We start from the raw sequence: 27,757 nt of genomic DNA, 5'->3' as shown, positions 1-27,757 counted from the left end.
AGACTGGCAGTGGCTGGGTCACTACAAAAAGTAATTTGACCCTTTGCTGATAATCACCCCTTCTTGTCAAGTGTTGGAAATGGCCGACGTCCACTTTGATTGCATTGCCGTCCTTAACACTCCCAAAGTAATTTCCCCTCTCTTGATATTCATCTCTTGAGAATAGGCCACTTCCACCTTAATTGAACTGGCCTCATTAGCACTGACCCCCTTGGTAAGGCGACTCCCATCTTTTCATGTGCTAGAACAGTGGGTCTCAAACTTTGGTACTGGTGCCCCCTTTCACATAGCTAGCCTGTGACCCCCTTTAAAATATATTTAACACCATTAAAAATGCTGGAGGCAAAATGGGGCTTGGGGTGGATGCTGACAGCTTGCAACCCCCCATGTAATAACCTCATAGCCCCGTTTGAGAACCCTCTGCTAGAATATATTTACTGTATTTTCTACTCCATGCATCTGATGAAGTGGGTTTTAGCCCACAAAAGCTTATGCTCAAATAAATGGGTTAGTCTCTAAGGTAGCACAAGGACTCCTCGTTTTTTTCTTTTTGAGCAATGTAGTTTCTTTAAAAAAAGAAACCAGTGTAGCTCTATGTTAAGAATTATTCCTAGTTTATACCCTAGGGCTGTACCATTACTGCCACAGTATCACTAACATTGTACTAGCTTAATTGAAAAGACATGTAACTTAATATCCATACCAGATTTAAGCACAATGTTAATATCCCTGTCACGATACACAAAACCAACTCTTTCTATGCAGGAGTAAGTGGCCCTTAAAAGGACCTTTGGGTTGAATATTTTTTTCGGCTCGGTCCCAGGGGGAATCAGCCCCCGAAACCGTACAGGGTGCGCCCCTGGCGTTTCAGGGCGTAGACCACGTCCATGGCTGTCACCGTCTTGCGCTTGGCGTGCTCGGTGTAGGTCACCGCATCGCGGATCACGTTCTCCAGGAAAACCTTCAACACCCCGCGGGTCTCTTCGTAGATCAGCCCCGAGATGCGCTTCACCCCGCCGCGGCGAGCCAGACGGCGGATCGCAGGCTTGGTAATGCCCTGGATGTTATCCCGCAGGACTTTCCGATGTCTCTTAGCACCGCCTTTTCCTAGACCCTTTCCACCTTTCCCGCGTCCCGACATGGTAACGCTAACAAACCAACACAGTGTAATTCTTCTCGCTGTTGCTTTCACGGCTTAACTAGGCTGTGATCGGACCAGAGGGAGAACTGTGAGGGAAGCCGGCGGCAACTGTTTCTCCCGTCCCTTTCCCAGCCCTACCTGGTGACGCGGCTCGACACCCACCAATCAGACACCGAGTACCGCACCCCAGCCAATTACTAGCCAGCCGTTAACTTTAAATTTGGAGCCCGGACTTATTCCTGAGCATGCGCAGAAAGGAGCCGCAAAACGCGTGGGAATAAACACCCGCCTCCGTCTGAACACGCCGGACAGGGTGAAAGAGATTTTTCGGCCCCGGGCTTGTAGGACCCAGGATCCCCCACCCCCGGTGCAGTATGGGGTGAGGGGAGCTGCTGCACCCCGCTCTGTGGCAATCCGGGTGTTGGAATATTACCTCAACACAGAGGGCGAAACTCTAAGCCAGAGACACTGAGGGAATGTGACATCGTGCTCGAAGTTTTAACGTCCCTCTCCCCAAAATCGGTTCTGCCGCTGTATTGCACGCAAGGCCGGGGCTGCACGTCCCCTTTCTTCTGCGCGCACTCGAGGATTTTTCGCTCCTCTTTCCTTCTGCGTGTAAACGCCCAGAGTTCCGAATTCTTTCTAGTCCCAACACGATGTAAATCAAAATCCTTCCGGGGAAAAAAAAAACTGTTCGCAGAACTAGTTACATCCTTAAGGTTAACATAATCGTTACAGGACCGGGGTAGAAAGCAGTTTTTACCCTCTTCCCCCTAAGTTTGAGAGTTCCCTTATGGCGAGTAAACGACCCCATTGATACACCCCTACAGACCACTTCACTTCTAACCCAACACAGCAGTGCAACAAGCTCTTTCCGTGGACGAGTGGGTGGCCCTTAAAAGAGCCTTTGAATTGAATAAACATGGTTTCTCGCTTTAAAAAACTGAATCAGCCCCCGAAGCCGTACAGGGTGCGCCCCTGGCGTTTCAGGGCGTAGACCACATCCATGGCGGTCACGGTTTTGCGCTTGGCGTGCTCGGTGTAGGTCACCGCATCGCGGATCACGTTCTCCAGGAAAACCTTCAGCACCCCGCGGGTCTCTTCATAGATCAGCCCCGAGATGCGCTTTACCCCGCCGCGGCGAGCCAGACGGCGGATCGCAGGCTTGGTAATACCCTGGATGTTATCCCGCAGGACTTTACGATGTCTCTTAGCACCGCCTTTGCCCAGCCCTTTACCGCCTTTTCCGCGACCGGACATAGCTACACAAGCAATACCAAACAGCCAAGAGAAAATAGTGTAATTTTTACAGCGATGACAAGGATTTATATAGGCTACTGTCCGACCGGAGTGAAAACCGACAGGCAAAAAGGCGGGACACCACATCTCTCTCCGCTCGCTCGCCCCGCCCCAGGTGACGTTGGATCTCTCGCTCACCAATGAGACACTGAGCATCACTCCCTGGCCAATCATTAGCCAGCAGTTAACTTCAAGTGCAGCTTGGGCGTTGCCTCTGTTCTCTACACCTTCACCCACACAATGATCAGAGAGTGGCTATGCAAACAGTGCTCCACTTTGGGATGGGGGCGGGGAAAAGCAGGAGGGAGACTATCTTTCTCACTGACCCAGATCCCTGTAGGGCTGTAGTTCTCAAACGTTTGTACTGGTGACCCCTTTCACGTAGCAAGCCCCTGAGTGCGACCCCCCTAATAAATTAAAAACACTTTATCAATTGTCAATGCTGGAGGCAAAGCAGGGTTTGGGGTGGAGGTGACAGCTCGCGACCCCCCATGTAATAACCTCGCGACCCCCTGATGGGGTCCCCACCCCCAGTTTGAGAACGCCTGCTGTAGGACCTGGGAACCAGCCCTGAATGAAATGAGCCATGTGGACAGCACAGTGGTTCTGGAACGATTTGTATAGTGCAGGGTGCGGAGAGCCATTGCACCAAACTGTAAACCCTGTACGTGATTGTAACCATTTCAAGCCAGAGGAGTGCAGCATCACCCTGAGTACCAGCACCTAGGAAAAGACAAGGCTGCCAAGATTTTTTCAGCAGCTGGGAGCAATGTTTGACTTGCCTCTGAACAATCGGCTGATGCAGTTCTCCCACGGAAAGGGCACAGAAGGGAGTTTGCAGTCAGCCTCCAATTGTGGATTCCTCGCTACCTGTGGTGCTAGACAGCCAGCTGGTGGGGCCGCTAATAGAGGCTTATCACCCTTCTACCCCACTGGGGGATTTTGTTTTGCTTAATGGAATGTTCCTAGAATCATAGGACTGGAAGAGACCTCGAGAGGTCATCTAGTCCAGTCCCCTGCACTCATGTGGGGGCCCCAGTCACAGCACAGGCCCCCCATTGTGCTAGGCATTGTACAAACATAGAGACAGCCCCTGCCACAAGGACCTTACAACATAATATGCAACACTTGTTACATTTTGATAGCAGCCCTTTCCCGCTTGCCCCCATTCTGCCAATCATGCTTTGGAGCAGTGGTTCTCAAAAAGTGGGTCGCGACCCCCTTTCAATGGGGTCACCAGGCTGGCATTAGACTTGCTGGGGTCTGGAGCGGAAGCCAAAGTCCAAGGGCTTCAGCCCTGGGTGGCAGGGCTCAGGTTACAGGCACGGGGCTGAAGAAGCCCTTGGGCTTTAGCCCCTCTGCCTGGGGCAGGTTCAGGCTTCGGTCCCCCCGTCCTGGGGTCATGTGTAATTTTTGTTGTTAGAAGGGGGTCATGGTGCAATGATGTTTGAGAACCGACGTCCTGGAGGAATGCTCCCTAAACATCTGGCCCGCTACCTAATTTTCCTCCTGGAAATCCCTCCTTCAGCTTTTCCTCTGATGCGACGACACCTCCAAAGAAACTCGACATCCCTGAAAAGGGGGAGAGCAAGGTCACACTGGATTTTGGTTTGTATTTCTCTTCCAAATCGTCAGGGAGATTGTGTGCAGAGAGGGAAGGGGAAGTACAGTGAAAGGGGCGGGATCTGAGGGGCGTGAAAGGCAGTGCTTAATTTGTAATGAAAGCAGTCCCCGGGCTCAAGCAATGAGGCAGTGGGATTCAAGCAATTTTTTTTGACCATTCATAACTGATGCAGCAAGCCCAGATGTGCCAGGGCTAGGAACTGCCAAGCCTAGAGGTGCTGGGGCTCCGTGAAAAGGTGGCTGAAAATACGAGAATGGGACTTGGTCAGGGTGGAGGAGAAGAATTGTCTTGGCTAGGAAAATGGCCGACCGGAAGAAGAGAATTAATTGGTAGTGGCAGAAGTCGGCATGATCAGAGAAGTCTTTCCACAGATGATTGGTGGGAATCAAGGGAATGGATGTTGGGGGGATGTCACGGAGTCCCCCGGCAATGCTCTGGAACTGCTCCATATGAAGCCAGGCAAGACTCTGGTGGATCCTCATCTCTCGGAGCAGACTGTCGTCAGGGCAAGAAGCTACCACAGCTTTGACCTTCCTGGGTCTGACCTCAGAGCATTCAGCATCCCCGTCCACACCGTGTGCTTCCCGCAGCAAGCCCGCCTGGACAGGGCTCCTGGGAAAGCCAGATGGCCCTGCACCCCGACTCTTCAGTCAGACGTGACTCTCAGCCAGCCGGTAAAACAGAAAGTTTATTAGTCGACAGGAAAACAGCATAGACCAGAACTTGTTATAACAGAAATCAGTGACTTTCAACAAAGTCCATCTTGGGGAGTCCTGGGCCAGACACCCTGGATGCCCCATCTTCCAGTGCCCCCAAGCAGACTGTCAGCTTCCACACCTCAGACACTCCCGTAGCTCCTCCTTGTCTTTGCCAGAATCACCTGGTTGCATCCCCCTCCTGGGTCTCAGGTTACGAAGGGCACCTACATGCAGGCAGCTATGGCAGCCTCACCTGCCCCAGAGGTCTCAACCAAAGTCACACGCCCTTATTCCCACCACCGAGGTATTGGTGCAGCACCCAGGGAAACTGAGGCACACACAGTATTCATGCAAAACAGTAAAACTCACGTAGGCTCAACAGTAAGACTCACATACAACATAAGGGAAAATGCCACTTCGTCATGAGGGGTTGGGGGGTAACCCAGGGCTGGGAGTTGGCCGCATGGAGCTTGCCGCAAGACAGAGGGACATAGAGCCAAGAGCGGAGAAGGACACAGGATGGAAAGAATCAACCACAGCAGCAGAAGAGAAAGCAGGGCATTGGCAGAAGCAAAATCGCTCAGCACAGGTGGGCTGAATGTCACAAACGGGCAGGCTGGCACAGGAGAGGGAGAGAGCTCGTAGATGGTGCTGAAAGACCAGGCGACGGTCAGCGACGGATGAAGATGAGAAAGGTCAAGGGAATGGCCATGTGTCACGGAGTATTGGGGAACTCAGGGCCCTGCACCCCCGGCTCCCTGCAATTCACCATGACTCTCAGCCAGCCAGTAAAGCAGAAGGTTTATTTGGATGACAGGAATACAGTCCAAGACAGGTCTTGCAGGCACTGACAACAGGGACCCCCTCAGTTAGGTCCATCTTGGGGTCCCCGGGCATCCCAGCCCAGCCCCCCTTGGGAGGTCAGAGCCATCTCTGCCTCCCAGCCATCTCTCCAGCCTGCTTCCAGCACACTGCCTTCAGCGACCCCTCCCACAGCCTTTGTTCAGTTTCCCGGGCTCAGGAGTCACCTGGCCTTCAACCCCTTCCTGGGTTCTCATGTTACACACTCAGGAATGCGCCCCCGGGCAGATCCCATCCTCCAATGCAGACTATCCCAGCCCCACTCCCCTGTCAGCATTCACAGACCACAGTGAGAACAGGCCCAGTTCGTCACATCTCCCCCCTTCGAGACCGAACTGAGCAGGGTCACTTTAGCCAGTGACCCGGGGAAGTTCGAACCTACCCCCGTTCCCATGGATGCCCCCGCATCCCTCCCATTCCTTGGTGAGAATTACACCAGGCCCCTCCAGTTTCACGCCCCCCCTTAGGTTGGGGGTGCTTGATGGCACTCGCAGTTCGCATGTGGGAAGGTTTATGCGGCCTGTGCCCTTTTCCCACCCCCATACCTCTGGGGCTCCAACTGGGCTGTGGTCTTCTCCCAGCGCTCCAGTCTGGAGGTCTGTGCTTTGGGCTCTCTTGGTTTAGAGCCGCCCTTTTAACCTTGGCCACCCTCCGGAAAGGCTCCTCTATGCTGGGCAAGGGTCCTAAAGCTGTTTTCCCCTTGTCCCAGGCCTTCCTCCCCCTCTGACAGGGGTCACAGGATCCGCAGTACTGTCGGACAGTAACAAAGACCCCAGGCCAGTAAAAGCTCCGTAGCAGCCTCTGCTGGGTACGCCAGGTTCCCTGGTGCCCTGCGAGGGGAATGTCATGGGCCCGGCACAGCACCTGGCGGCGATACTTCTGGGGTACCACCAGCTGCCTCCTGATCCCCCCTGACTCCATTTTCCCTGGGGGAGCCCATTCTCGGTACAGGAACCCCTTCTCCCACAGGAACCTTTTCCGGCCACCTCGTCCCATGGTCTGTACCGCATTGAGGTCAGCCAGGTCCCTTATCTTCCGCAAGGAGGGATCTCTCTGTAACTCGGCCTGGAACTCAGCAGCTGGGACGGGGATGGTCACCTGCTCTTTCTCGCCCGCTGGGTCCGAAGCTGCAGCCTCCCTGAGCCGCGTCCCTGGGCGTTCCCTCCCCACCAGGTTAGGGTCCTGCGCCTCAGGCAAGGCACCCCCCCCAAGGCCAGGGCGCAGTGCCCCTCGCCGGCTCTGACCGCGGGTCACAACTAAGGCGGTCTGGGGGCTGCTTGGCCAGTCCTCTAGGTCCCCCCCCATCAACACCTCAGTGGGCAAATGGTGGTGCACTCCCACGTCCTTGGGGCCCTCCTTGGCCCCCCATTTCAGGTGTACCCTCGCTACGGGAACCTTGAATGGGGTCCCGCCCACCCCGGTCAGGGTCAGGAAGGTGTTGGGCACCACCCGATCTGGGGCCACCACCTCGGGCCGGGCCAGTGTCACCTCTGCGCCCGTGTCCCAGTAACCATAAACTTTCTTCCCATCCACCTCCAGGGGAACAAGGCACTCGCTCCGCAGGGACAGCCCCGCGCCAACCCTGTAAACGGAGAACTTTGAATCCGGGGCATCTGGCCCCCCAGAGAAGCTAGCCTGGGGCTCTCCTCCCTCCTTAGCAGGTGGTACTCTGCCAGCCCCCCTTCCCTGGGAATGCTGCCTCTCGCCGGGCTGGGTCTCTACCCAGTCAACCCTCTGTGGGTTCGGCCTGCTCAGTCTGTCCCTGAGCCTGGGGCACTGGGCCCGTATGTGGCCCTTTTGGCCACAGTGGTAGCAGCCCATGTCCCATGGGACCCCTTGAGTGGGTCGGATGGTCCTGATGCCGGATGTTCCCCTCTGATGGGGTTTTTCTGTATTTTCCCACGGGGAGGTCCCATGGTGACTCGCTCTCTGCGTTGTGGTGGGATTGCTCCTTTGGGACTCCTCCCTTTTATCTCCTGACCGGCTCTTTACGAACTCATCGGCCAGCCGGCCTGCCTGTCGCGGGTTCTCTGGCTTTCTGTCCACCAACCACAGCCTCAGGTCAGATGGGCACCGCTCATACAGTTGCTCCAGTACCAGCAGTTTGACCAGGTCCTCCTTCGTCTGGGCCCCATCAGCCCACTTGCTGGCGTATCCTTCCATGCGGGTGGCTAGTTGCAGATATGAGATCTCAGGGGTTTTATCCTGACTCCGGAACCTTTCCCGGTACATCTCAGGCGTCAGCCCAAACTCTCGTAGCAGGGCCTTTTTGAATAGTTCGTAGTCCCCTTTCTCTGCCTCCTCCAGTTGGCGGTACAATGCCATGGCTTTGGGGTCCAGTAAGGGGGTAAGGACCCGGAGTCTGTCCGCGGGATCAACCCGGTGCAGCTCGCAGGCCGTCTCAAAGGCCTCCAGGAAGTCATCCATGTCCTCCCCCTCCTTGTATGGGGCCATGATGCACTTATCAAAGCTCCGTGCAGTCCTGGGTCCCCCCTCACTCACCGCAGCCGGGGGTTCGCTGCCCTTCAATCTCGCCAGTTCCAGGTCATGCTGACGCTGTCTCTCATTCTCCTCCCGTTCATGCTGTCTCTGTCTCTCTTCACGCTGATGCTGTCTCTCTTTCTCCTCCCGTTCATGCTGATGCTGTCTCTCTTCATGCTGTCTCTGTCGTTCACGATCCTCCAGCTCTCTCAGTTTTAGCTCCTTCTCCCATTCCAGCCAATTCCGCTCCACGGATGCCGAACGTCGCCGGGGGGATCCCCTGCTGGCCGGGAGGGTCACGGCGCCCTCGGTACTTGCTGGGCTCCTCCCCACCCTTCCCCTAGGCATAGGAAGGGGGGGTCTCGGGAAGCCCTCAGCAGCCGGCTGACCACTCCCAGCTGGGACAGACACTGGTGCCTGCGCTGCATTTGCCAGGCTGCTTCCCTGAGACACAGGGATCAGTTCATTCGCGCGATCTTCCGCCTCCAGCTGGGCAATGAGCTGTTCTTTGGTGAGCCTCCCAATGCGCAGCCGCCTCTGCTTGCACAGCTCCACCAGGTCGCTCTTAAGCCGCTTGGCATACATCTTCCTGCTGGCCACTCACCGGCCTGTGTGCTCACAGCTCCCCACAGTTCCCAGGGGGACCCCTAGTGTGCCAGCCCTTCTCGAGGTCACCGCCTCTCTGCCAGGGTCGAGCTGCAGACTCCTCCGCCCCTGGGACCACTCGCTACGATCCCCCCGGGGGACCCTGTTACTGCAAAAGTCCTTCTCGCTGGTCACACACTCCCAGGGGTAATAACCGTCTCTCTCCCACTCTTCAGCAGGCCTGGTCCCCGTCAATCCCCCTTCGTTTTACTGCTCCCCAGTCACTTACTGCAGGAAGCGCCGTCCACGGGGTGCAGTAGATCCCACCGCTGCCACCAGTTGTCACGGAGTATTGGGGAACTCAGGGCCCTGCACCCCCGGCTCCCTGCAATTCACCATGACTCTCAGCCAGCCAGTAAAGCAGAAGGTTTATTTGGATGACAGGAATACAGTCCAAGACAGGTCTTGCAGGCACTGACAACAGGGACCCCCTCAGTTAGGTCCATCTTGGGGTCCCCGGGCATCCCAGCCCAGCCCCCCTTGGGAGGTCAGAGCCATCTCTGCCTCCCAGCCATCTCTCCAGCCTGCTTCCAGCACTCTGGCTTCAGCGACCCCTCCCACAGCCTTTGTTCAGTTTCCCGGGCTCAGGAGTCACCTGGCCTTCAACCCCTTCCTGGGTTCTCATGTTACACACTCAGGAATGCGCCCCCGGGCAGATCCCATCCTCCAATGCAGACTATCCCAGCCCCACTCCCCTGTCAGCATTCACAGACCACAGTGAGAACAGGCCCAGTTCGTCACACCATGTTGATGGGTGGAAGAGTCGGTCACCTGGCCCGTGGCCACGGAGGAACTGGGTGGGTTGAAGGAAGAGGAGGGTGGCTGCAGATGCCATGTGAGCCAGAGGGACCCAGAGCTCTGTGAGAGGAGCTGGAAGGAGGAGGAGATGAAGGGGTCATAGATGGCTCTGAACTTCTTTGAGACAGAGCAGCATTCCAGAAAACAAGAAAAGGTGGAGGGGCAGAGGGGAAGAAGGGGTTGTTGCTTGTCTGAGTTCACGACTCAGGATTGTCAAAATAACAGGCTCAATCAGAAATATTTAATCTAAAATAATCAGTCAGAGATTAGTACAGCCCTACCCAGATTACAGAAAGAAATAGATAATTTACCACCGTTTGGTGTCAGACTAAGAGCTGGATCTGTGTCTTGCCCGCATCTGGAAGCGACGGGCACTTTACTTCCTCCTCCCGCTCCCCCCACACACACACACTAAATTCCCATATCAGTATCATTATAGGGTTTCAGACAAAGGAAATCTCATTGCCAAGAATATTCTCCCAGAAACATATGTCCTTTCTATGCATTCTTAGTTTGCCTGAGTCGTGTGTGAAGGCCTGTGTGAAGCTTGGAGGACTAACAATTCTGCAAGATAATCCTTCTTACCCCACAATCATAGAATCATAGGACTGGAAGGGACCTCGAGAGGTCGCCTAGTCCAGTCCCCTGCACTCATGGCGTGACTAAGTATTGTCTAGACCGTCCCTGAAAGGTGTTTGTCCAACCTGCTCTTAAAAATCCCCAATGACGGAGATTTCACCACCTCCCTGGGCGATTTATTCCAGTGCTTAACCACCCTGACAGTCAGGACGTTTTTCCCAATATCCAACCTGAACCTCCCTTGCTGCAATTTAAACCCATTGCTTTTTGTCCTATCCTCAGAGGTTAAGAAGAACAATTTTTCTCCCTCCTCCAGTTGTAACAACCTTTAATGTACTTGAAAACTGTTATCATGTCCCCGCTCAGTCTTCTCTTCTCCAGACTAAACCCCATTTTTTTCAGTCTTTCTTCTCTGTTGATTCCACATCAGAAAACACTGGCTGTAACAATCATCCCATATTAGTTTCCCAAATCTATATATGTATATATCAGCTGTGTGTGTGTGTGTGTGTGTGTGTGTGTGTGTGTGTGTGTGTGTGTGATAGAGGTACATAAAATTATGAGTGATGTGGAGAATGTAGATAAGGAAAAGTTATTTACTTATTCCCATAATACAAGAACTAGGGGTCACCAAATGAAATTAATAGGTTTAAAACAAATAAAAGAAAGTTCTTCTTCACACAGTGCACAGTCAACTTGTGGAACTCCTTGCCTGAGGAGGTTGTGAAGGCCGGACTATAACAGCGTTTAAAAGAGAACTGGATAAATTCATGGAGGTTAAGTCCATTAATGGCTAGTAGCCAGGCTGGGTAAGGAATGGTGTCCCCAGCCTCTGTTTGTCAGAGTGTGGAGATGGATGGCAGGACAGAGATCACTTGATCATTACCTGTTAGGTTCACTCCCTCTGGAGCACCTGGCATTGGCCACTGTCGGCAGACAGGATACTGGGCTAGATGGACTTGTGGTCTGAGCCAGTCTGGCCGTTCTTATGTTCTTATGAACGCACACACGTGTTAAGAAGATGGTTTCCAAGAATTGCTGGAATTGTATAGACACGAAGGTGCCCAAGATTGTTTCAGATACAGTATTATAGATAAAATTCCTGAATACTTGTTGGTCAAGGACCAGTGATCTGAGCCTTCAAGTTCACACATACTCTTTGTTGAAGACAGAGATTCTAAGGAATAGTTACTATATACGTGGATGAAATATGCAGCAAGAAAGAACGGAAAGGACTCATATTTACCAACAGGTACTAACAGTGTGTGGTGGAGAAGACGGGAGAATGGGAGCTAAAAGGCAGGGCTGGGGGACGAGTAATACCTCTGTAGCACTACCTAGCCGCCATGGTGGGGGTTACCCATATGACTGCACTAGGGTGACCAGATGTCCTGATTTTATAGGGACCATCCCGATTTTTGGGTCTTTTTCTTATATAGGCTCCTATTACCCCCCCACCTCCTGTCCCGATTTTTCACACTTGCTGTCTGATCACATTAGTCTGCACAGATCCTGTGACGGTAAATACCACAAGATATATTGCTGGAAGGCCAGACTGACAACTTCTGTTCTGGCCCTTGGTTGGTCCAAGCACTCTATTTAAGCCCAGGAATGCGACAAGATGGCTTCTCCTGCCAATGATGCACTGGCTGGCACTTGAACTCCTGACGCTGGCTCTGACCCTTGGCTCCAGGGACAATTTGTATAGTCGGGGTGCTGATACCCATTGAACCAAAGTGGAAACCCTGTATGTGCTGGAAACCACTTCGAGCCAGGGGGTGCGGCAGCCCTCCTAGCTTCAGCACCTCTGCACCCTACGCACGATTGTACTAATCTTTGTACCAACTATGCCTTGCGCGGTGTCATTTGAAGACGGTGTGCAGCACCCTGCTACGTGAAGTTAGGATGACGCCTACCTGGCCTGCATTAGGCAGATCTGCTCAAGCAGGCCTTAAACAAAGGGCAAATTGACTCCTCTAGCCAGGTGCCATCAAAAGGGATGGGCCCTCACCTATCAAAAGACCTTTCTTTGGCAAGGGAAGGAGGCAGAAACAGAGCTGTGTTACTAGCACGGGCTCAGATACCAGTTACTGAGGGATTTAAAAAGTACTGTAGCAATATTTCAACACAGAATAAAGTTATTATATTATTTATCATTCCTTGTGTCCCAGAAACTCTGCCAGTTGGATTCTTCCCCGACCAGCTAACCATCTAGGAGGGAATTTTATTCCCATAGTCACGAGGGGAGGAGTCACAAGTGTTTATAACGGAGAGAAGGGGCTGAGATCTCGGGCACAATGCAAAAACTCGGATTCTCTCCTTGCAGCTCACCCACTTATTTGCACAAATAAGCCAAATGCGGAAATGAAGCTGCTTGGCATGAAAGGGGAAGTTGCAGGCACTTTCGCAAGCCGGCGCCGTGGCTTAGTTGGTTAAAGCGCCTGTCTAGTAAACAGGAGATCCTGGGTTCGAATCCCAGCGGTGCCTTTTCATTAGACAAACCTTTAACCGCTTGTGTGGGCCCCGCTTCCACTTTTATGGGGCCCGGCGCTTTGCAAACCAGCCGCTCACCGGCACGAGTCTATTGCGAGAGAAGCCAGTCCGGGCCCCGGCTTTTTCTGCTTTGAAACACGGGCCTCTGTGGCCAGCAAACAAACCCAGCTCCAGTTGCACCTGCCTGTCTTGCGGGGCTGCAACCCAGGGCATGCGCGTGGCTGGAGAAGCGCGTGGCTGCCCCTGCAAGGCGATGTGGGGGGTTGTGGGTTGACTTGTTCTGCACAATATGCCGCAGGGTTAAAAAAAAAAAAAGAAAAAAAATCCTTCCCTGACCGGGAATCGAACCCGGGCCGCGGCGGTGAGAGCGCCGAATCCTAACCACTAGACCACCAGGGAGGAGATGGTGATTGGTCTCTACAACTCGGTGTACAAGGCAAGGAGTCGGCATACCCTGCTCCGTGTGAACACACGCAGCACAAACCGCTTCCCTCCGCTCAGCTAAAACGAATTCAGACCCAGCCGGGCTTTAGCACTTCGCCACCGAGGGAATAGAGTAAATGCCCGGATCTAGTCAAGGCTAGACCCTGACAGCAGAGAGAGCACCTCTCCCTCCCCCGGCTTCTGTGTCCTCCCTGCTGGTGGGGTTGAGTTCCGGGAGGAAATAGAACACCCCGCAGACAGACACGGTCACTCCCTTTCCTTTCCCCCATTCCCCTCGGGGGCTGGCACCGGATTAGAGAGGGGTGCTGGCAGAAGGGAAGGAGGTGCCGTGTTTCAGGCGGTTTGTTGGGAGGTTGGGGACTGACTGTATTTAGAAGCCTCGAGTCTACACCAACTTCTCAGGGTGGGTTGATTGAAGTTGGGGGCACCCGTGGCGGGCAGCGGACCGGTGAGGGGCTTAATTAATGAGCTTCTGCAATTAGCTCACCCCTCCCCAGTCACTTGCCTATCAACCCACCCTCTCGTGAAGGAGGCGGCGTTGAATAAAATGGCTACTTTTATTCACACCAAACCAAACACCTTTCCTCCAAACAAAAGAGAAGCTGCCAATCCGGAGCCAGAACTTTGTGCTCAAACCGACTCTGAATCTTCACTCAGGCCCGGTTTCGAACGAGGTTTGAAAACAAGCCAGAAACAAAATGGTGATAAAATATTTGATTCATTTTCTCCCCCTAGAGAAACTCACTGTAGTCACTTCCTTTCTCCAACCCCCCTCAGTTATTACTGTATCGGCCAATTATTCGCCTTTATGTTTTCTTGTTCCCTGAATATCATGGTCTGGACATGCTGGGTTGATCATTGGAGAAGCCACGTTTTTAAACTAGGGCGTTTTAAAATGAAAAGGGTCAGGTTTGTCCTGAACTCTTTCCGCTACAGGGAAGAGGTTTAAGGAGTGCGGGTACTGCTTTGTATGGCCCATCAGAGGTTAAACTCAAACGTTTCCCGTATATTTGTGATAAACAAACTCGCAGTTGCAGAACTACCCAATTGCGACATTAGAGGAAGCGGAGTACCACAAGTATTGCACTAAACGGATTCCGTGTTTGGAGAATCCACTTATGAATTTAACCCGGATTAAGGCAGTTCAGGATGGGTTTCAACTCTTTCATGTGGATACGTGGTGGCTCTTAGAAGAGCCTTTTGGGGGGTTGTCGGGAGCCGGCGGGCTCCGAGGGGGGCGGCTCTAGGCTCTCTCCCCGCGGATGCGGCGCGCCAGCTGGATGTCCTTGGGCATGATGGTGACTCTCTTGGCGTGGATGGCGCACAGGTTGGTGTCCTCGAAGAGCCCCACCAGATAGGCCTCGCTCGCCTCCTGCAGGGCCATGACGGCCGAGCTCTGGAAGCGCAGATCCGTCTTGAAGTCCTGGGCGATCTCCCGCACCAGGCGCTGGAAGGGCAGTTTGCGGATCAGCAGCTCGGTGGATTTCTGGTAGCGGCGGATTTCCCGCAGCGCCACGGTGCCGGGGCGGTAGCGATGGGGCTTCTTCACCCCGCCCGTGGCGGGGGCGCTTTTCCGGGCTGCCTTCGTAGCGAGCTGCTTGCGGGGCGCTTTGCCGCCGGTGGATTTACGAGCCGTCTGCTTGGTACGGGCCATCCTCGCTGCAGCGCGTCAGCAACCTCTCTCCAGTCCAGCCACAGAGCAATGAGCGCTTCGCCGCTGCTGGGCGCAATTTATAGCCGAACCCTGTCTCCTGATTGGCTAGAAGCAGCCATGCGACCGTTGAGGGGTTTAAATTTCCCGGGCTGGGCAGGGATTGGGGAGAGGTGACTAAACCTCTCTGTTTCCGCTCCCTTGAGCAGAGAGCTAAGCGCCTGGGGATAGAGGAGACACAGGGGGGGGGGGCTAGAGGGGACACATGGGGGCTTGCCAATGCTCAGTGCCTGGAGGAAGGGACACTTGGGGACTTGCTCAGTGCTTGGGGGGGATAGGGGAGTACTTGGGGGGGGGGGGCAGAGGGGACACTGGGAAGGGCTTTGCTCAGTGCCTGCAGGAAAAAAGGGGAAGCGGGGGGCTTGCTCAAGTGCCTGGGGGGCCATAGAGGGGCACTCTGGGGGGCTGTTTGCTTAGTGTCTGGGGGGCCATAGAGGGGTACTCTCCGGGGTTGTGTGCTCAGTGCCTGGGGGGCCATAGAGGGCACTCTGGGGGGTTGTGTGCTCAGTGCCTGGGGGGCCATAGAGGGGCAGTCTGTGGGGGTTGTGTGCTCAGTGCCTGGGGGGCCATAGAGGGGCAGTCTGTGGGGGTTGTGTGCTCAGTGCCTGGGGGGGCCATAGAGGGGCTGTCTGGGGAGCTGTTTGCTCGGTGCCTGGGGGGCCATAGAGGGGCAGTCTGTGGGGGTTGTGTGCTCAGTGCCTGGGGGGGCCATAGAGGGGCAGTCTGTGGGGGTTGTGTGCTCAGTGCCTGGGGGGCCATAGAGGGGCACTCTGGGGAGCTGTTTGCTCGGTGCCTGGGGGGCCATAGAGGGGCAGTCTGTGGGGGTTGTGTGCTCAGTGCCTGGGGGGGCCATAGAGGGGCACTCTGGGGGGCTGTTTGCTCAGTGCCTGGGGGGCCATAGAGGGGCAGTCTGTGGGGGTTGTGTGCTCAGTGCCTGGGGGGGCCATAGAGGGGCACTCTGGGGGGCTGTTTGCTCAGTGCCTGGGGGGCCATAGAGGGGCAGTCTGGGGAGTTGTGTGCTCAGGGCCCGGGAGGATAGAGGGGAACTGAGGGGTTTGCTCAAGTGCCTCTGGTCTGCGCGTTCTGCGCCTCCCGCGGATTTTCAGTAACTCGCCGCAGGGGCAGTTGAGCTTTTTGAATTTCACGGGCTGCGCGGGGATTGGCCAGAGATACAACCCTCCCCGACCCTCCATCCCATAAGGGCGCGCAGGGAGGGAGAGGGCAGGCGCGCCCTGGGCCTCCTTCGCTGGAGCATGGCGCGCAACCGTTTGTACCGTTTGAATTTGCCGGGCTGGGGTGAATTCCGCCCCCCGCGCACGCACACACACACACACACACTCTCCACCCGCTTTCATTCCCACTCTCGGAAGACAGGATACTGGGCCAGATGGACCTTTGGTCTGACCCCCTGTAGCCGTTTTTTTATTGTTCTTCGCCCTGACACCGCCGCGCAGCGCCTCCAGCAAAGGAGAAACGCGCAACCCGACTCGCGATCGGTTTTCTCCTCGCTTTATTAAAATTACTAGTGTCTCTCCCCCGGCAAAGGAGCTTATTTGTTCACACGTTTTCCGGGCTCTGGGCAGGGACCAGGACGTTTTCTATCCACGGGGCGTGTTTTCAGGGAGAACAAGTCTCCTGTAAATTCTCGCCACCCGATTTCGACCCGGGATAGCAACCCGGGCCTGAGTTTCTACTGAACTGGTTCATGTTCCCTTAGCAACAACCCCCAAGAAACAGAACAGGGACTAACAACTCTTTGCCTGACATTGTGAGTGGCTCTGAAAAGAGCCTTTGGGGTGGAGAGGCTGAGTGGCGGCGGATCTCCCTCGCCTAGACAGCGGCAGCAGACGCCTGCTCACTTGCCCTTGGCTTTGTGGCTCTCGGTTTTCTTGGGCAGCAGCACCGCCTGGATGTTGGGCAGGACGCCCCCCTGCGCGATGGTGACTTTCCCCAGCAGTTTGTTCAGCTCCTCGTCGTTGCGGATGGCCAGCTGCAAGTGCCGGGGGATGATGCGGGTTTTCTTGTTGTCGCGGGCGGCGTTGCCAGCCAGCTCCAAGATTTCCGCCGTGAGGTACTCCAGCACCGCAGCCATGTAAACGGGAGCGCCGGCTCCCACTCGCTCCGCATAGTTCCCCTTGCGCAGCAGGCGGTGCACACGGCCCACAGGGAACTGCAGCCCAGCCCGAGAAGAGCGAGACTTGGCCTTAGCCCGGGCTTTACCTCCCTGCTTTCCGCGGCCAGACATTATGAAACTCCTTAAGAGAAGAAACGAACACAGCTCACACAAAATAAAAGTGAGGGAGCAAAGCGCGTTCTTTGCCTTTTATGCCCTCGTAGCGACCAGGCCAGAAACTGGTGATTGGCCAAGCGAAAAAGCTCCTGAGAGAACCAATGGGAAGCCGACTTCTCAACCTGACCAATCGGAATGTAGATTCTGTTGTGGTATCCAATAGGAACGCAAGACTTGGAGTGGCGCTTTATTTGCCTACGAGTTTGTAAGAGAGAAAGGTAAGTTATTATTTAGGAACCAATAGGAAGGTAGTATATAGGCTACCCTCATTTGCATAGGGGCGCTATAAATAAAGGCTCGCCTACACTGGCAGTTTATCATTCGGCTTGTCCTATCGGTGTTTTATCAAGTGAGCTGCTTTGAAGTCGGTATGCCTGATCCAGCCAAGTCCGCTCCCGCGCCCAAGAAGGGCTCCAAGAAAGCGGTGACCAAGACCCAGAAGAAGGGGGATAAGAAGCGCCGCAAGACCCGCAAGGAGAGTTACTCCATTTATGTCTACAAGGTGCTGAAGCAGGTTCACCCCGACACCGGCATCTCTTCCAAGGCCATGGGCATCATGAACTCCTTCGTCAATGACATCTTCGAGCGCATCGCTGGGGAGGCGTCTCGCCTGGCGCATTACAACAAGCGCTCCACCATCACCTCCCGGGAGATCCAGACCGCCGTGCGCCTGCTGCTGCCCGGGGAGCTGGCCAAACACGCCGTGTCCGAGGGCACCAAGGCGGTGACCAAGTATACCAGCTCCAAGTAACTGGTCTTTGTCTCTAAAAAACAACACAACGGCTCTTTTAAGAGCCACCTACTTGATCTATAAGAGAGTCTTGGTCACTTTCACTGACGTACCTAGTGAGTCTGTAACTTCTGTAGTTTTTTCCCCGGTGTTAGGTTCTACTAATTTGTAACATCCTGGCGAATCACACACCTAATTCATATCAGGGCACGCAAGATAGAATTTACTTGCACAATAAGTAAGTGAATTTACTCTTAATTTGAGTAAAGGGGCCTGGTAATGTTTTAATGGGAGAAATAGATCAGAACTTTTAAAGGACTATGCTGTTTTTAGCAGTTTTTCATTGTTTTCCCCCTGTATGATTAGAGTAGTATTAATCAGCTTAAGTAATACGTTCCATTTTTATATTTGGTTGTGACAGTCCAAGAACACTTTCCAGACCTTTGAGAACTAGAAAGCTTGTCTCTCACCAACAAAAATTGATTTGATAAAAATTGTTTCTTTCTGGGGTCTGGACCTTCTCTAGAGAGGTGAGTCAGGTAATAAAATATTGAGTCTTATCAAATATATTACCTTATCTCTCTCAGTATATTCAAGGGCATTTAAATAAAATAAAAATATTCCTTTTTTCCATTTTATCAATATTAAGGTGTTTAAAGACATTCAGCAACATTCTAGATGGTATCCATTTCTTCCCAAAATATCAATTCAGTGGTTTAACTTAATTTTCCAGATTTTCAAATAAAAAACAATATATTTAAAATAAAAATTCTACACCGAGGGACAGATTACTGGTCTCTGGGGGAAAAATAATAGAGGGTATTGCAACTCATAGCCCTATAAGAAATGACACTAAAATTGTTTCAGAGCAGAGAAGGCCTAGAGACATGTGATGAAGGAAGGAATGCTAATGAAAACATTTTTAAGTTAAAAAGAACAGGAGTACTTGTGGCACCTTAGAGACTAACAAATTAAGTTAGCTACAGGTGGAAACAATTCTTCATTCGTTCCTGAAAGCGCCTGAGTTGAAAGAGATTTGATCAGTGTCTTTTACACTACGTTCCATTGTTAGTTTCTTTTAACTTGGGCTAGTTTTATTGAACAGATCAGATCAAGGAACAGCAGGGCAGGGCTGGCGCCAAAAGGCAACTTTTTGAATTTGAAGTTAAGCGCTGGCTAATGATTGGCCAGAGTTCGCTGTGCGGTGCCTCATTGGTGGGAGCGAAGACGCGTCACATTATAGGGCGGGAGAGGGGGAAGTGTTTCCGGCCTCCTCGCTCAGTTCTCAATTTGGTCGGACAATACCCACACCGCCCCACCCCCACCGCAAAACACGCTTTCCCCAGCTCTGTAAGGCCGCTTCTGATGTCTTGGTTACAGCAGTAAATAGAGAACCTTTCAAGGGAGCAAGTCCCCTCTCTGACTCTGTTCAGAGTAATTTCTCTTACTGCATAGGGAATCAATTATTGTTTGTCAAGGCCCAGACTCCAGAAACAATAATACAAAAATAACAAGTGATAAGTAAATAAAGATTTCAAAGTCTGTTCAAAAGCGTCTGACTGTCTGGATTTGACCAGCTGCCCACCTACTGTCCACTTCTGCTTTATGGCATCCTTAGGTTTCTCATACCCCCAGATCTAGAGTCTAAAGTACAGCTCTTCTGTTTTCCACAGCATAAGCTGATTTAATAGAAGCTTTTGACTCTTTGGGTATGTTCCTGTTTTCCAGGAGATTGTACCCTGTCATCTCTCTCAGCAATGATTAACACCAGTCTTTCAAACGCTTAACTCTGTGGCTCAAATATTGTATTGTACAGAGCATCCTCACTGGCTGTATCCCACGGATTCATTGTTATTTAACCCTGTTATTGTAGTAGTGCTTAAGGGCCTCAGCTAGGGTGGTCTCCACAGTGCTACCTGCTGTGCAAATATAAAATACACCTCTGCCCTGATATAACGCTGTCCTCAGGAGCCAAAAAATCTTACCACGTTATAGGTGAAACAGCGTTATATCAAACGTGCTTTGATCCACTGGAGTGCGCAGCCCCCCCACCACGTTATATTCAAATTCGTGGTATATTGGGGTAGAGGTGTAAGTGACAGTAAGAGACTAGTTTCTGAGATTCAAGGGCCAGAAGAGACCGTTGTGGTCTGAATTCTAGCCTAACAGAAGCATAGGCCTTTCCCAAAATCCTGTTTGAACTAGAGCACAGCATTTAGTAGAAAATCATCCCATCTTGATTTTATAATTGCCAGTGCTAGAGACTTCACTATAACCCTTGGTAAATTGCCCCAATGATTAACTACCTTCACTGTTATAAATATACACCTTATTTCCAGTCTCAATTCGTCTAGCCCAAGTACAGTAAAAGCCCATTATTAAATATTGGATCTCCATGTAGGTACAGACACTCCCCAGGTTACGCAAGATCTGATTTATGTAAATTCACACTTACAGAAAAAGTTCCATAAGCCAGAAATAGGATTTTTGAGTTGCGGAAATTTTTGCGTAATGTACAGGTATATGTTTCTGGTTTATGCAAAATTTGAGTTACACAAGGCTTTCCTGAAAGGAACGATTCCATAAGTCGGGCGGCATCTCTACTTATAGCGCATAGGGGATAAAAGTCACCCCTTAATCTTCTGTTTGTTAAATTAAATAGATCAAGAGACTCACTCGGGGCACTGGAACAATTTGTATAGTGGGGGTGCTGAGAGCCATGGGGCAGCACCCCCCCCCCCAGTTCCAGCACCTCTGCTCTAACACATTTTCTGATCTTTTAATCATGCTTGAGGCTCTTCTCTGAACTCTCTCCAATTTATCAACATCTTTCTTTAATTGTGGGCATCACAACTGGACACAGGATTCAAGCAAAAAGAACAGGAGGACTTGTGGTACCTTAGAGACTAACAAATTTATTTGAGCATAAGCTTTTGTGGGCTAAAACCCACTTCATTGGATGCATGCAGTGGAAGATACACACAGAGAGAGAGAACATGAAAAAATGGGTGTTGCCATACACACTATAACAAGAGTGATCAGTTAAGGTGGGCTATTATCAGCAGGAAAAAAAAAACCTTTTGTGGTGATAATCAGGATGGCCCATTTCCAACAGTTGACAAAAAGGTGTGAGTAACCATAGGGGAAAAATAAGCATGAAGAAACAGTTTTACTTTGTGTAATGAGCCATCCACTACCAGTCTTTATTCAAGCCTAATTTAATGGTGTCGAGTTTGCAAATTAATTCCAATTCAGCAGTCTCTCTGAGTCTGTTTTTGAAGTTTTTTTGTTGGAGAATTGTGACTTTGAGGTCTGTAATCGAGTGACCAGGGAGGTTGAAGTGTTCTCCAACTGGTTTTTGAATGTTATAATTCTTGAAGTCAGATTTGTGTCCATTTATTCGAGCAGTGGTCACACCAGAGCCAAATTGGTAAAAGAACCTCTCTACCCCAACTCGACTTTCCCCTGTTTATACATCCATAGATCATATTCACAGTGATGCACTAGGATCAGATGTTCAGCTAATTATCCACCATGACCCTCCCCCAAATCACCTTTAGCATCGTGGCATGCCAGGATAAAGTCCCCCATTCTGTAAGTATGGCCTTCATTCCTTCTTCCTACATGTGTCTGTATTAAAGTGCACATTGTTTGTTTCTCCCTGTTCACCAAGCAATCCAGAGTCCTGGGATCACCCCATGCTCTGCAAGGGTTGTGACTCCGGAGCCAGCCCGCCTAAGTGCCTACAACACTTCCTGGACTGGAATGGACCCTGTTCTTTAGGGTTAATCTGTTTGAGATGGGAATAAAGTCAAATGCAACTTCGGACTTACTGTCTATGACCAGACCACTGTGGGGTCCTCCCCTCAACTGGCTACATAGCTCCAGGATCAGTTGCTCCTGATAATAGTCTGATCACATTCATAAGAACATAAGAATGGCCGTACTGGGTCAGACCAAAGGTCCATCTAGCCCAGTGTCCTGTTTACTGACAGTGACCAATGCCGGGTGCAAACCCAACTGGCAATGATCAAGTGATCTCTCTCCTGTCATCCATCACCACCCTCTGACAAAGAGGCTGGGGACACCATTCCTTACCCAGCCTGGCTAATAGACTTAACCTCCATGAATTTATCCAGTTCTCTTTTAAACCCTGTTATAGTTCTAGCCTTCACAACCTCCTCCGGCAAGGAGTTCCACATGTTGACTGGGCACTGGGTGAAGAACTTCCTTTTATTTGTTTTAAACCTGCTGCCCATTAATTTCATTTGGTGATCCCAATATGTCTTGTATTATGGGAATAAGTGAATAACTTTTCCTTATCCACTTTCTCCACATCACTCATGATTTTATAGACCTCTATCATATCCTCCCCTAGTCTCTTTTCCAAGCTGAAAAGTCCCAGCCTCTTTAATCTCTCCTCATATGGGACCCCTTCCAAACCCCTAACCATTTTAGTTGCCCGTCTCTGAACTTTTTCTAATGCCAGTATACCTTTTTTGAGATGAGGAGACCACATCTGTATACAGTATTCAAGATGTGGGCGTAAAATGGATTCATATAAGGGCAATAAGATACTCTTGGTCTTATTTTCTATGCCTTTTTTAATGGCTCCTAACATCCTGTTTGCTTTTTTGACCCCCGCTGCACACTGCGTGGATGTCTTCAGAGAACTATCCATCGTGTGATAAATCAGGTTAAACAGGAGCCATTTGAAAGCACAACTACATGAGTTACACCTCACTCAAGCGCCTCAAAGGGTCCCTCCCAGTTTTTTTCTGTGCAACAGGGGCAGGCTAGAATTTAATGAAGTCACGGGGGGGACGGGGGACTCTGGTGCTAAAGGCAGGAGGTGCGGGTTCCCCCTGCATGGTAGGGGCTCTGTGCCCAGGGAGGGGCAGAGGCTCATTCCACAGTAAATCAAACAGGATTTATGGGCTGAGCTGGTGAAGGCCTTACACGCAACTTGATGGCAGTTGTCTGTAGGACTGTTGGAATCTTGCATCCAGTCAATTCCAAACGTTCAGGACATGGAAATAGTCCAGGCATCAGCGATCAGAATGATTCTGGAGGGTGGGAAGAAATCAGAAAAGCCAAAAAAGGGAAACATTAAGCTCCTACCAGTTCTTTAGCACAGGCCAAGCACCTCAAGCATTTCTGCATTTGTCTGTAGATTAAATAACTGGTTGATGGTGCCCATTAACCCCCTTCCAGTATAACCATACACACACTCCATCTTATCCCTGCTTCTCCTCCATAAACCCTCCTGTGTTATGCTGGCGGAGAGTCGCTTCGGGCTAGAGAACAGGGTGGCATTATTCCCTCTGGGAATGGAGGCCCCGGGGGTCCAGAGCAAGTGTACTCCCTGACGGGGCCCACGGCAGAGACAGACGTGCTAAGGCTCAGAGAGGTGCGGCTCCAGGAGGTGGAGGGGCCTGACCCCGAGAGAGAGTGGACCCCCAAGAAGGGCTGTCGCACTGAAGGGGGTTCCCCCCAGGGACCGCATAGGGCCAAGAGTGGGCACGATCTGTGAGTCCATGGCACCGACCAATTAACACATTGATATGGCTATGCCGAATGACTTTTCTCCCACACAAGAATGGGGGAGGGAAGGTAATGCATTGGCATGGGGAGAATGCACAGCGCCTAGCATGGGAGGAGAGAATGGAGGACCCTCGTATTGGGGAAGGAGGAAATGTGGCATGCAGAAACCCTCACATGGGAAGGAAGGAGGTAACAGGGGTTCACTCAGGGCCCCTGCTGGGGGAAGGAGGAATGGGGGCACACAGAACTTGTGCCACAGAAGGGAGATTGGAAGGCTCGATATGGGGGAAGAGGGAACAGTGGAAAAGGGGGGCACCCCCCCCCAGCATGGGGAGCACTTAATTAGGGGGCAACATTTCTATAAAGCATTTCAGTGTGGCCCAGAAGGAAAAGGCTCTTCCCCTCCCCTGATTTCTCCATATAAACAAACATCATATAAAGCAGTGGTTCTCAAACTTTTGTACTGGTGACCCCTTTCACATAGAAAGCCCCTGAGTGCAACCCCCCTTACAAATTAAAAACACTTTTTATATATTTAACACCATAATAAATGCCGGAGGCAAAGCAGGTTTGGGGTGGAGGCTGACAGTTCACAACCCCCCCATGTAAGAATCTTGTGACCCCCAGTTTGAGTACTGATATAAAGGAAATACTTCACTCAACACAACCTGTGGAACTCCTTGCCAGGGGATGTTGTGAAGGCCAAAACTATAACATGCCTCAAAACTAATTAGATTAATTAATCCACCACAGGTCCATCAATGGCTATTAGCCAAGATGGTCAGGGATGGAATCCTGAGTGTCCCTAGCCTCTGACTGCTCAAGACAGGGAGAGGATAACAAGGGATGGATCACCTGTTCTGTTGATTCTCTCTGAAATACTAGGCACCACCTACTATTGAAAGACAGGATACTGGACTGAGCTAGACAGACCATTGACCTGAACCGTATAGCCATTCTTAGGTTATCAATTTCCAGGTTTGCATTTTAATCTGTGTGGCTCATTGAAATAACACCATTTATTTCGCATATATTCAGTAGCATGCTCTCAGCTTGTGAAGAAAATTGTAAACAACCACTTTGTGGCTGGGAGTGAAAGCAGGAAAATGGGGGTAGATTCCCCCCACCCCCAATCAGTAACCTCCCTCTCTATGACAGGTTTCAGAGTAGCAACCATGTTACTCTATCCACAAAAGGAACAGGAGTACTTGTGGCACCTTAGAGACTAACACATTTATTTGAGCAGTGGATGTATCCGAAGAAGTGGGTTTTAGCCCACGAAAGCTTATGCTCAAATAAATCTGTTAGTCTCTAAGGTGCCACAAGTCCTCCTGTTCTCTATGTAAAGCCGTTACTCATCTCTCACAGAAACAGAAATGACAGAATGGGGGCAGGAGAAAGGATTGATTCTTGCATCTGCACTCACTTCCTGAACTCACACCAAAATACAGGAGAACACAGTAACTATCACTTCATCCAAACCACTTATTTTTCTTAAATGTCTAAAACCAGGTAAGGAGAGGAATAACTTTACTGCTACATTAAGTACAGACCATCCTCCATTTTAGCTGATGTATGGGGTGTTAATGCATTTCACGCCAAACCCCTTAGCAAGGAGACTGCTCTTTTAGTAGAAAAATATAACCTAGTTTGACACCAAACCTCAGCTGTCTAGCAACAATCCAGAAGCACAATAAATTACCCGCAAACTGTTGCATGCATCTCCATAGAGAACTACTTATACTTATCCTTTTTCCTCTTCCTTTTTATCTACCGTTTTCAGAGATCAACAGCTCTTTCTGAACTTGTGGGTGGCTCTTAAAAGAGCCTTTGGGTTCAGTGAATTCGAATACGAGCCGCCTGCTCACTTGCCCTTGGCTTTGTGGCTCTCGGTTTTCTTGGGCAGCAGCACCGCCTGGATGTTGGGCAGGACGCCCCCCTGCGCGATGGTGACTTTCCCCAGCAGTTTGTTCAGCTCCTCGTCGTTGCGGATGGCCAGCTGCAAGTGCCGGGGGATGATGCGGGTTTTCTTGTTGTCGCGGGCGGCGTTGCCAGCCAGCTCCAAGATTTCCGCCGTGAGGTACTCCAGCACCGCAGCCATGTAAACGGGAGCGCCGGCTCCCACTCGCTCCGCATAGTTCCCCTTGCGCAGCAGGCGGTGCACGCGGCCCACAGGGAACTGCAGCCCAGCACGAGAAGAGCGAGACTTGGCCTTGGCCCGCACTTTACCTCCCTGTTTTCCGCGGCCAGACATCACGACACTCTGCAGACCAACAACAGCGACTTGCACAACTCCAGAAACAGATGCTTGAAATTGTACGGGCCCAGCCTTTTATAGGCTCGGGCAGATGAGCCACGCGACTTCTGATTGGCTCCACCTCTATCACCCAATGGGAAAGCTACTTCTCCACCTGGCCAATGGGAAGGAAAGATGCTGTGACTATCCAATAAGAAGTGCGAGAATTAGAGTCCGTGTTCTTTGTTGCCGAGTTGGCCGCGGGGTGACGTGAGCCTTGCTATCAGCCAATAGGACAGGAAAGGGTAGGCTACCTCATTTACATAGGCGCGGTATAAATAAAGGGCCACCGCCGCAGGTTACAGCATTGTGTTTTGCAGGTTGCTCGTAGTCTTCAAGATGCCCGAACCAGCCAAGTCCGCTCCCGCGCCCAAGAAGGGCTCTAAGAAAGCGGTGACCAAGACCCAGAAGAAGGGGGATAAGAAGCGCCGCAAGACCCGCAAGGAGAGTTACTCCATTTATGTCTACAAGGTGCTGAAGCAGGTTCACCCCGACACCGGCATCTCTTCCAAGGCCATGGGCATCATGAACTCCTTCGTCAATGACATCTTCGAGCGCATCGCTGGGGAGGCGTCTCGCCTGGCGCATTACAACAAGCGCTCCACCATCACCTCCCGGGAGATCCAGACCGCCGTGCGCCTGCTGCTGCCCGGGGAGCTGGCCAAACACGCCGTGTCCGAGGGCACCAAGGCGGTGACCAAGTACACCAGCTCCAAGTAAACAAGGGCTGCGCCGCTCCGGGAAGTTGTTACACCTAAAACCCAAAGGCTCTTTTAAGAGCCACCCACTTTGTCAATGAGAGCTTGAGTCACTGTTTTACCAGCAGAAAGTCACTAAAGGAACCATTTTAAAATGAGCTTTGAATATCTAGGATAGCCCTAGTCATGTTCTTTGTTCCTGGAGCTTAACTCAGTCAAGTACTGTGTAATCATTAAAACCCATTTAATGAGGGTTTCATAATGCTGTAAATATGCTAGGTATTTTCTTGGCTATTAAGAACATGCATTGGTTAGATGGGCCAGCTCTGAACAGGAAATGCAAAACTCCTCACTTCTGGGCGACACGTTTAGGTGAATCAACATGAAATGTCTGTGTCCTTTCTATCTCATCTAGCTTGGAAGAGCTCGCGTCTTTATTCCCTTTATGCTTGAAACCCAGTGTGTTCTATGGATGGTCTTTTATAGACAAAATAAACCGAAGGGGTTTTTTGTTTTAATACCAGATTTTATAGGGACAGGCTGAATGAATTATATCCTAAACTAACCTTTCTCTTCTCCAGGAGGCGAGAGAGCTGTTCATTTCCCGATCTCCTCAGATGGTTAACAATCTGCCTTTCTAAAACCGGATTTGGGGGCTCGGAGACTGGAAAGGGGGCAGCTCGTTTGCCTTTGTTACAAGGCGGGGAGGGAGAGATTTCCCGTTTGCGACCATGTGGCAGCTCCGGTCGGGGTGGGGGAACTTCAACCATATCCACCCCGAGGAAACCACCCATCCCAGACCGGCTCTGGGCTCACCCCAACCGCGAAATCTCAGCCAGAAGGCAAATCTTTGTGATCTCAGTCTGGCCAAACCCAACTGTTCAAAAAAAAAACCAGGAGTCAAGCTCACCACAGATCACGAGATGGTCTTTAAAACTCATGAGATTATGTCAAAATAATAGAAAGCTGTTTGAGCCTTGCGGGTGCAGTGTGTGTGTGTGTGTGTGTGTGTGTGTGCGTGTGTCACATTTTGAGACTTACTAGGCTAGTCAATGACTATTAGCCAGGCTGGGCAGGGATGGTGTTCCCAGCCTCTGTTTGTCAGAAGCTGGGAATGGGAGATGGACACTTGACGATTCCCTGTTCTGTTCATTCCCTCTGGGGCACCTGGCATTGGCCAGTCGGCAGACAGGACACTGGGCTAGAGGGACCTTTGGTCTGACCCCGTCTGGCCACTCTTATGTTCCTCCACACGCACAAAAGCTAGAAATTTATTTTTCTTTAAGAATGAAGGCTGAAATCATCCTATTATCCCCCTGACTGCAGGAGCTGGGGGAGGGGGGGGGCTTTAAGGAACACAATAATTCTCACCAGACTCGTGACAAAATGTTCATGCGAGCTGACAACACTGTGTGGCCTCTCAAA

The 27,757-nt window shown here is 51.5% G+C and overlaps 6 protein-coding genes and 2 non-coding genes across 8 annotated transcripts; 3 read left to right on the top strand and 5 right to left on the bottom strand.

Moving 5' to 3' along the window:
* Nucleotides 1-764: 764 nt before the first annotated feature.
* On the bottom strand, nucleotides 765-14,945 carry LOC101952834 (uncharacterized). The gene is made up of 3 exons (XM_065570987.1): nucleotides 14,309-14,945; nucleotides 3,938-4,012; nucleotides 765-1,194 (listed from the first exon to the last, which is right to left on the bottom strand). Exons 1-3 carry the CDS (start codon nucleotides 14,715-14,717, stop codon nucleotides 830-832), a joined length of 849 nt encoding a protein of 282 aa, XP_065427059.1. The 5' UTR covers nucleotides 14,718-14,945; the 3' UTR covers nucleotides 765-829.
* LOC101931845 (histone H4) lies at nucleotides 2,029-2,457 on the bottom strand. Its single transcript, XM_008177102.3, has one exon. It carries the CDS (start codon nucleotides 2,399-2,401, stop codon nucleotides 2,090-2,092), a length of 312 nt encoding a protein of 103 aa, XP_008175324.1. The 5' UTR covers nucleotides 2,402-2,457; the 3' UTR covers nucleotides 2,029-2,089.
* On the top strand, nucleotides 12,540-12,613 carry TRNAT-AGU (transfer RNA threonine (anticodon AGU)). The gene has a single exon. It is a non-coding gene; the product is annotated as a tRNA-Thr (tRNA).
* Nucleotides 12,947-13,018, bottom strand: TRNAE-CUC (transfer RNA glutamic acid (anticodon CUC)). The gene has a single exon. It is a non-coding gene; the product is annotated as a tRNA-Glu (tRNA).
* Nucleotides 14,946-16,540: 1,595 nt separating the features above from the next.
* LOC101953119 (histone H2A type 2-C) lies at nucleotides 16,541-17,075 on the bottom strand. Its single transcript, XM_005313418.4, has one exon. It carries the CDS (start codon nucleotides 17,017-17,019, stop codon nucleotides 16,630-16,632), a length of 390 nt encoding a protein of 129 aa, XP_005313475.2. The 5' UTR covers nucleotides 17,020-17,075; the 3' UTR covers nucleotides 16,541-16,629.
* A 292-nt stretch (nucleotides 17,076-17,367) lies between these two features.
* Nucleotides 17,368-17,866, top strand: LOC101953403 (histone H2B 8-like). Its single transcript, XM_005313419.4, has one exon. It carries the CDS (start codon nucleotides 17,435-17,437, stop codon nucleotides 17,813-17,815), a length of 381 nt encoding a protein of 126 aa, XP_005313476.1. The 5' UTR covers nucleotides 17,368-17,434; the 3' UTR covers nucleotides 17,816-17,866.
* Nucleotides 17,867-25,143: 7,277 nt separating this feature from the next.
* Nucleotides 25,144-25,655, bottom strand: LOC101953696 (histone H2A.J-like). The gene has a single exon (XM_008177098.4). The coding sequence runs from the start codon at nucleotides 25,590-25,592 to the stop codon at nucleotides 25,203-25,205; it is 390 nt and encodes a 129-aa protein (XP_008175320.1). The 5' UTR covers nucleotides 25,593-25,655; the 3' UTR covers nucleotides 25,144-25,202.
* Nucleotides 25,656-25,926: 271 nt separating this feature from the next.
* On the top strand, nucleotides 25,927-26,421 carry LOC101954167 (histone H2B 8). The gene has a single exon (XM_065571121.1). The coding sequence runs from the start codon at nucleotides 25,974-25,976 to the stop codon at nucleotides 26,352-26,354; it is 381 nt and encodes a 126-aa protein (XP_065427193.1). The 5' UTR covers nucleotides 25,927-25,973; the 3' UTR covers nucleotides 26,355-26,421.
* The last annotated feature ends 1,336 nt before the right edge of the window (nucleotides 26,422-27,757 follow it).

Source organism: Chrysemys picta, chromosome 17 (assembly GCF_011386835.1).
Source record: "Chrysemys picta bellii isolate R12L10 chromosome 17, ASM1138683v2, whole genome shotgun sequence".
Classification (NCBI taxonomy): domain Eukaryota; kingdom Metazoa; phylum Chordata; order Testudines; family Emydidae; genus Chrysemys; species Chrysemys picta.
This window is presented reverse-complemented; position numbering and strand designations above follow the sequence as displayed.

What these genes read in the sequence shown, in the direction of transcription:
- LOC101931845 (XM_008177102.3), bottom strand. Translation starts at nt 2,401, where the DNA reads ATGTCCGGTCGCGGAAAAGGCGGTAAAGGGCTGGGCAAAGGCGGTGCT.
- LOC101953403 (XM_005313419.4), top strand. Translation starts at nt 17,435, where the DNA reads ATGCCTGATCCAGCCAAGTCCGCTCCCGCGCCCAAGAAGGGCTCCAAG.
- LOC101953119 (XM_005313418.4), bottom strand. Translation starts at nt 17,019, where the DNA reads ATGTCTGGCCGCGGAAAGCAGGGAGGTAAAGCCCGGGCTAAGGCCAAG.
- LOC101952834 (XM_065570987.1), bottom strand. Translation starts at nt 14,717, where the DNA reads ATGGCCCGTACCAAGCAGACGGCTCGTAAATCCACCGGCGGCAAAGCG. An exon ending in CATCCGCGGGGAGAGAGCCT is followed by an intron (nt 4,013 to 14,308) that starts AGAGCCGCCCCC and finishes CCCCCTTTTCAG; the next exon opens with GGATGTCGAGTTTCTTTGGA. An exon ending in ATTTCCAGGAGGAAAATTAG is followed by an intron (nt 1,195 to 3,937) that starts GTAGCGGGCCAG and finishes AGCCTAGTTAAG; the next exon opens with CCGTGAAAGCAACAGCGAGA.
- LOC101954167 (XM_065571121.1), top strand. Translation starts at nt 25,974, where the DNA reads ATGCCCGAACCAGCCAAGTCCGCTCCCGCGCCCAAGAAGGGCTCTAAG.
- LOC101953696 (XM_008177098.4), bottom strand. Translation starts at nt 25,592, where the DNA reads ATGTCTGGCCGCGGAAAACAGGGAGGTAAAGTGCGGGCCAAGGCCAAG.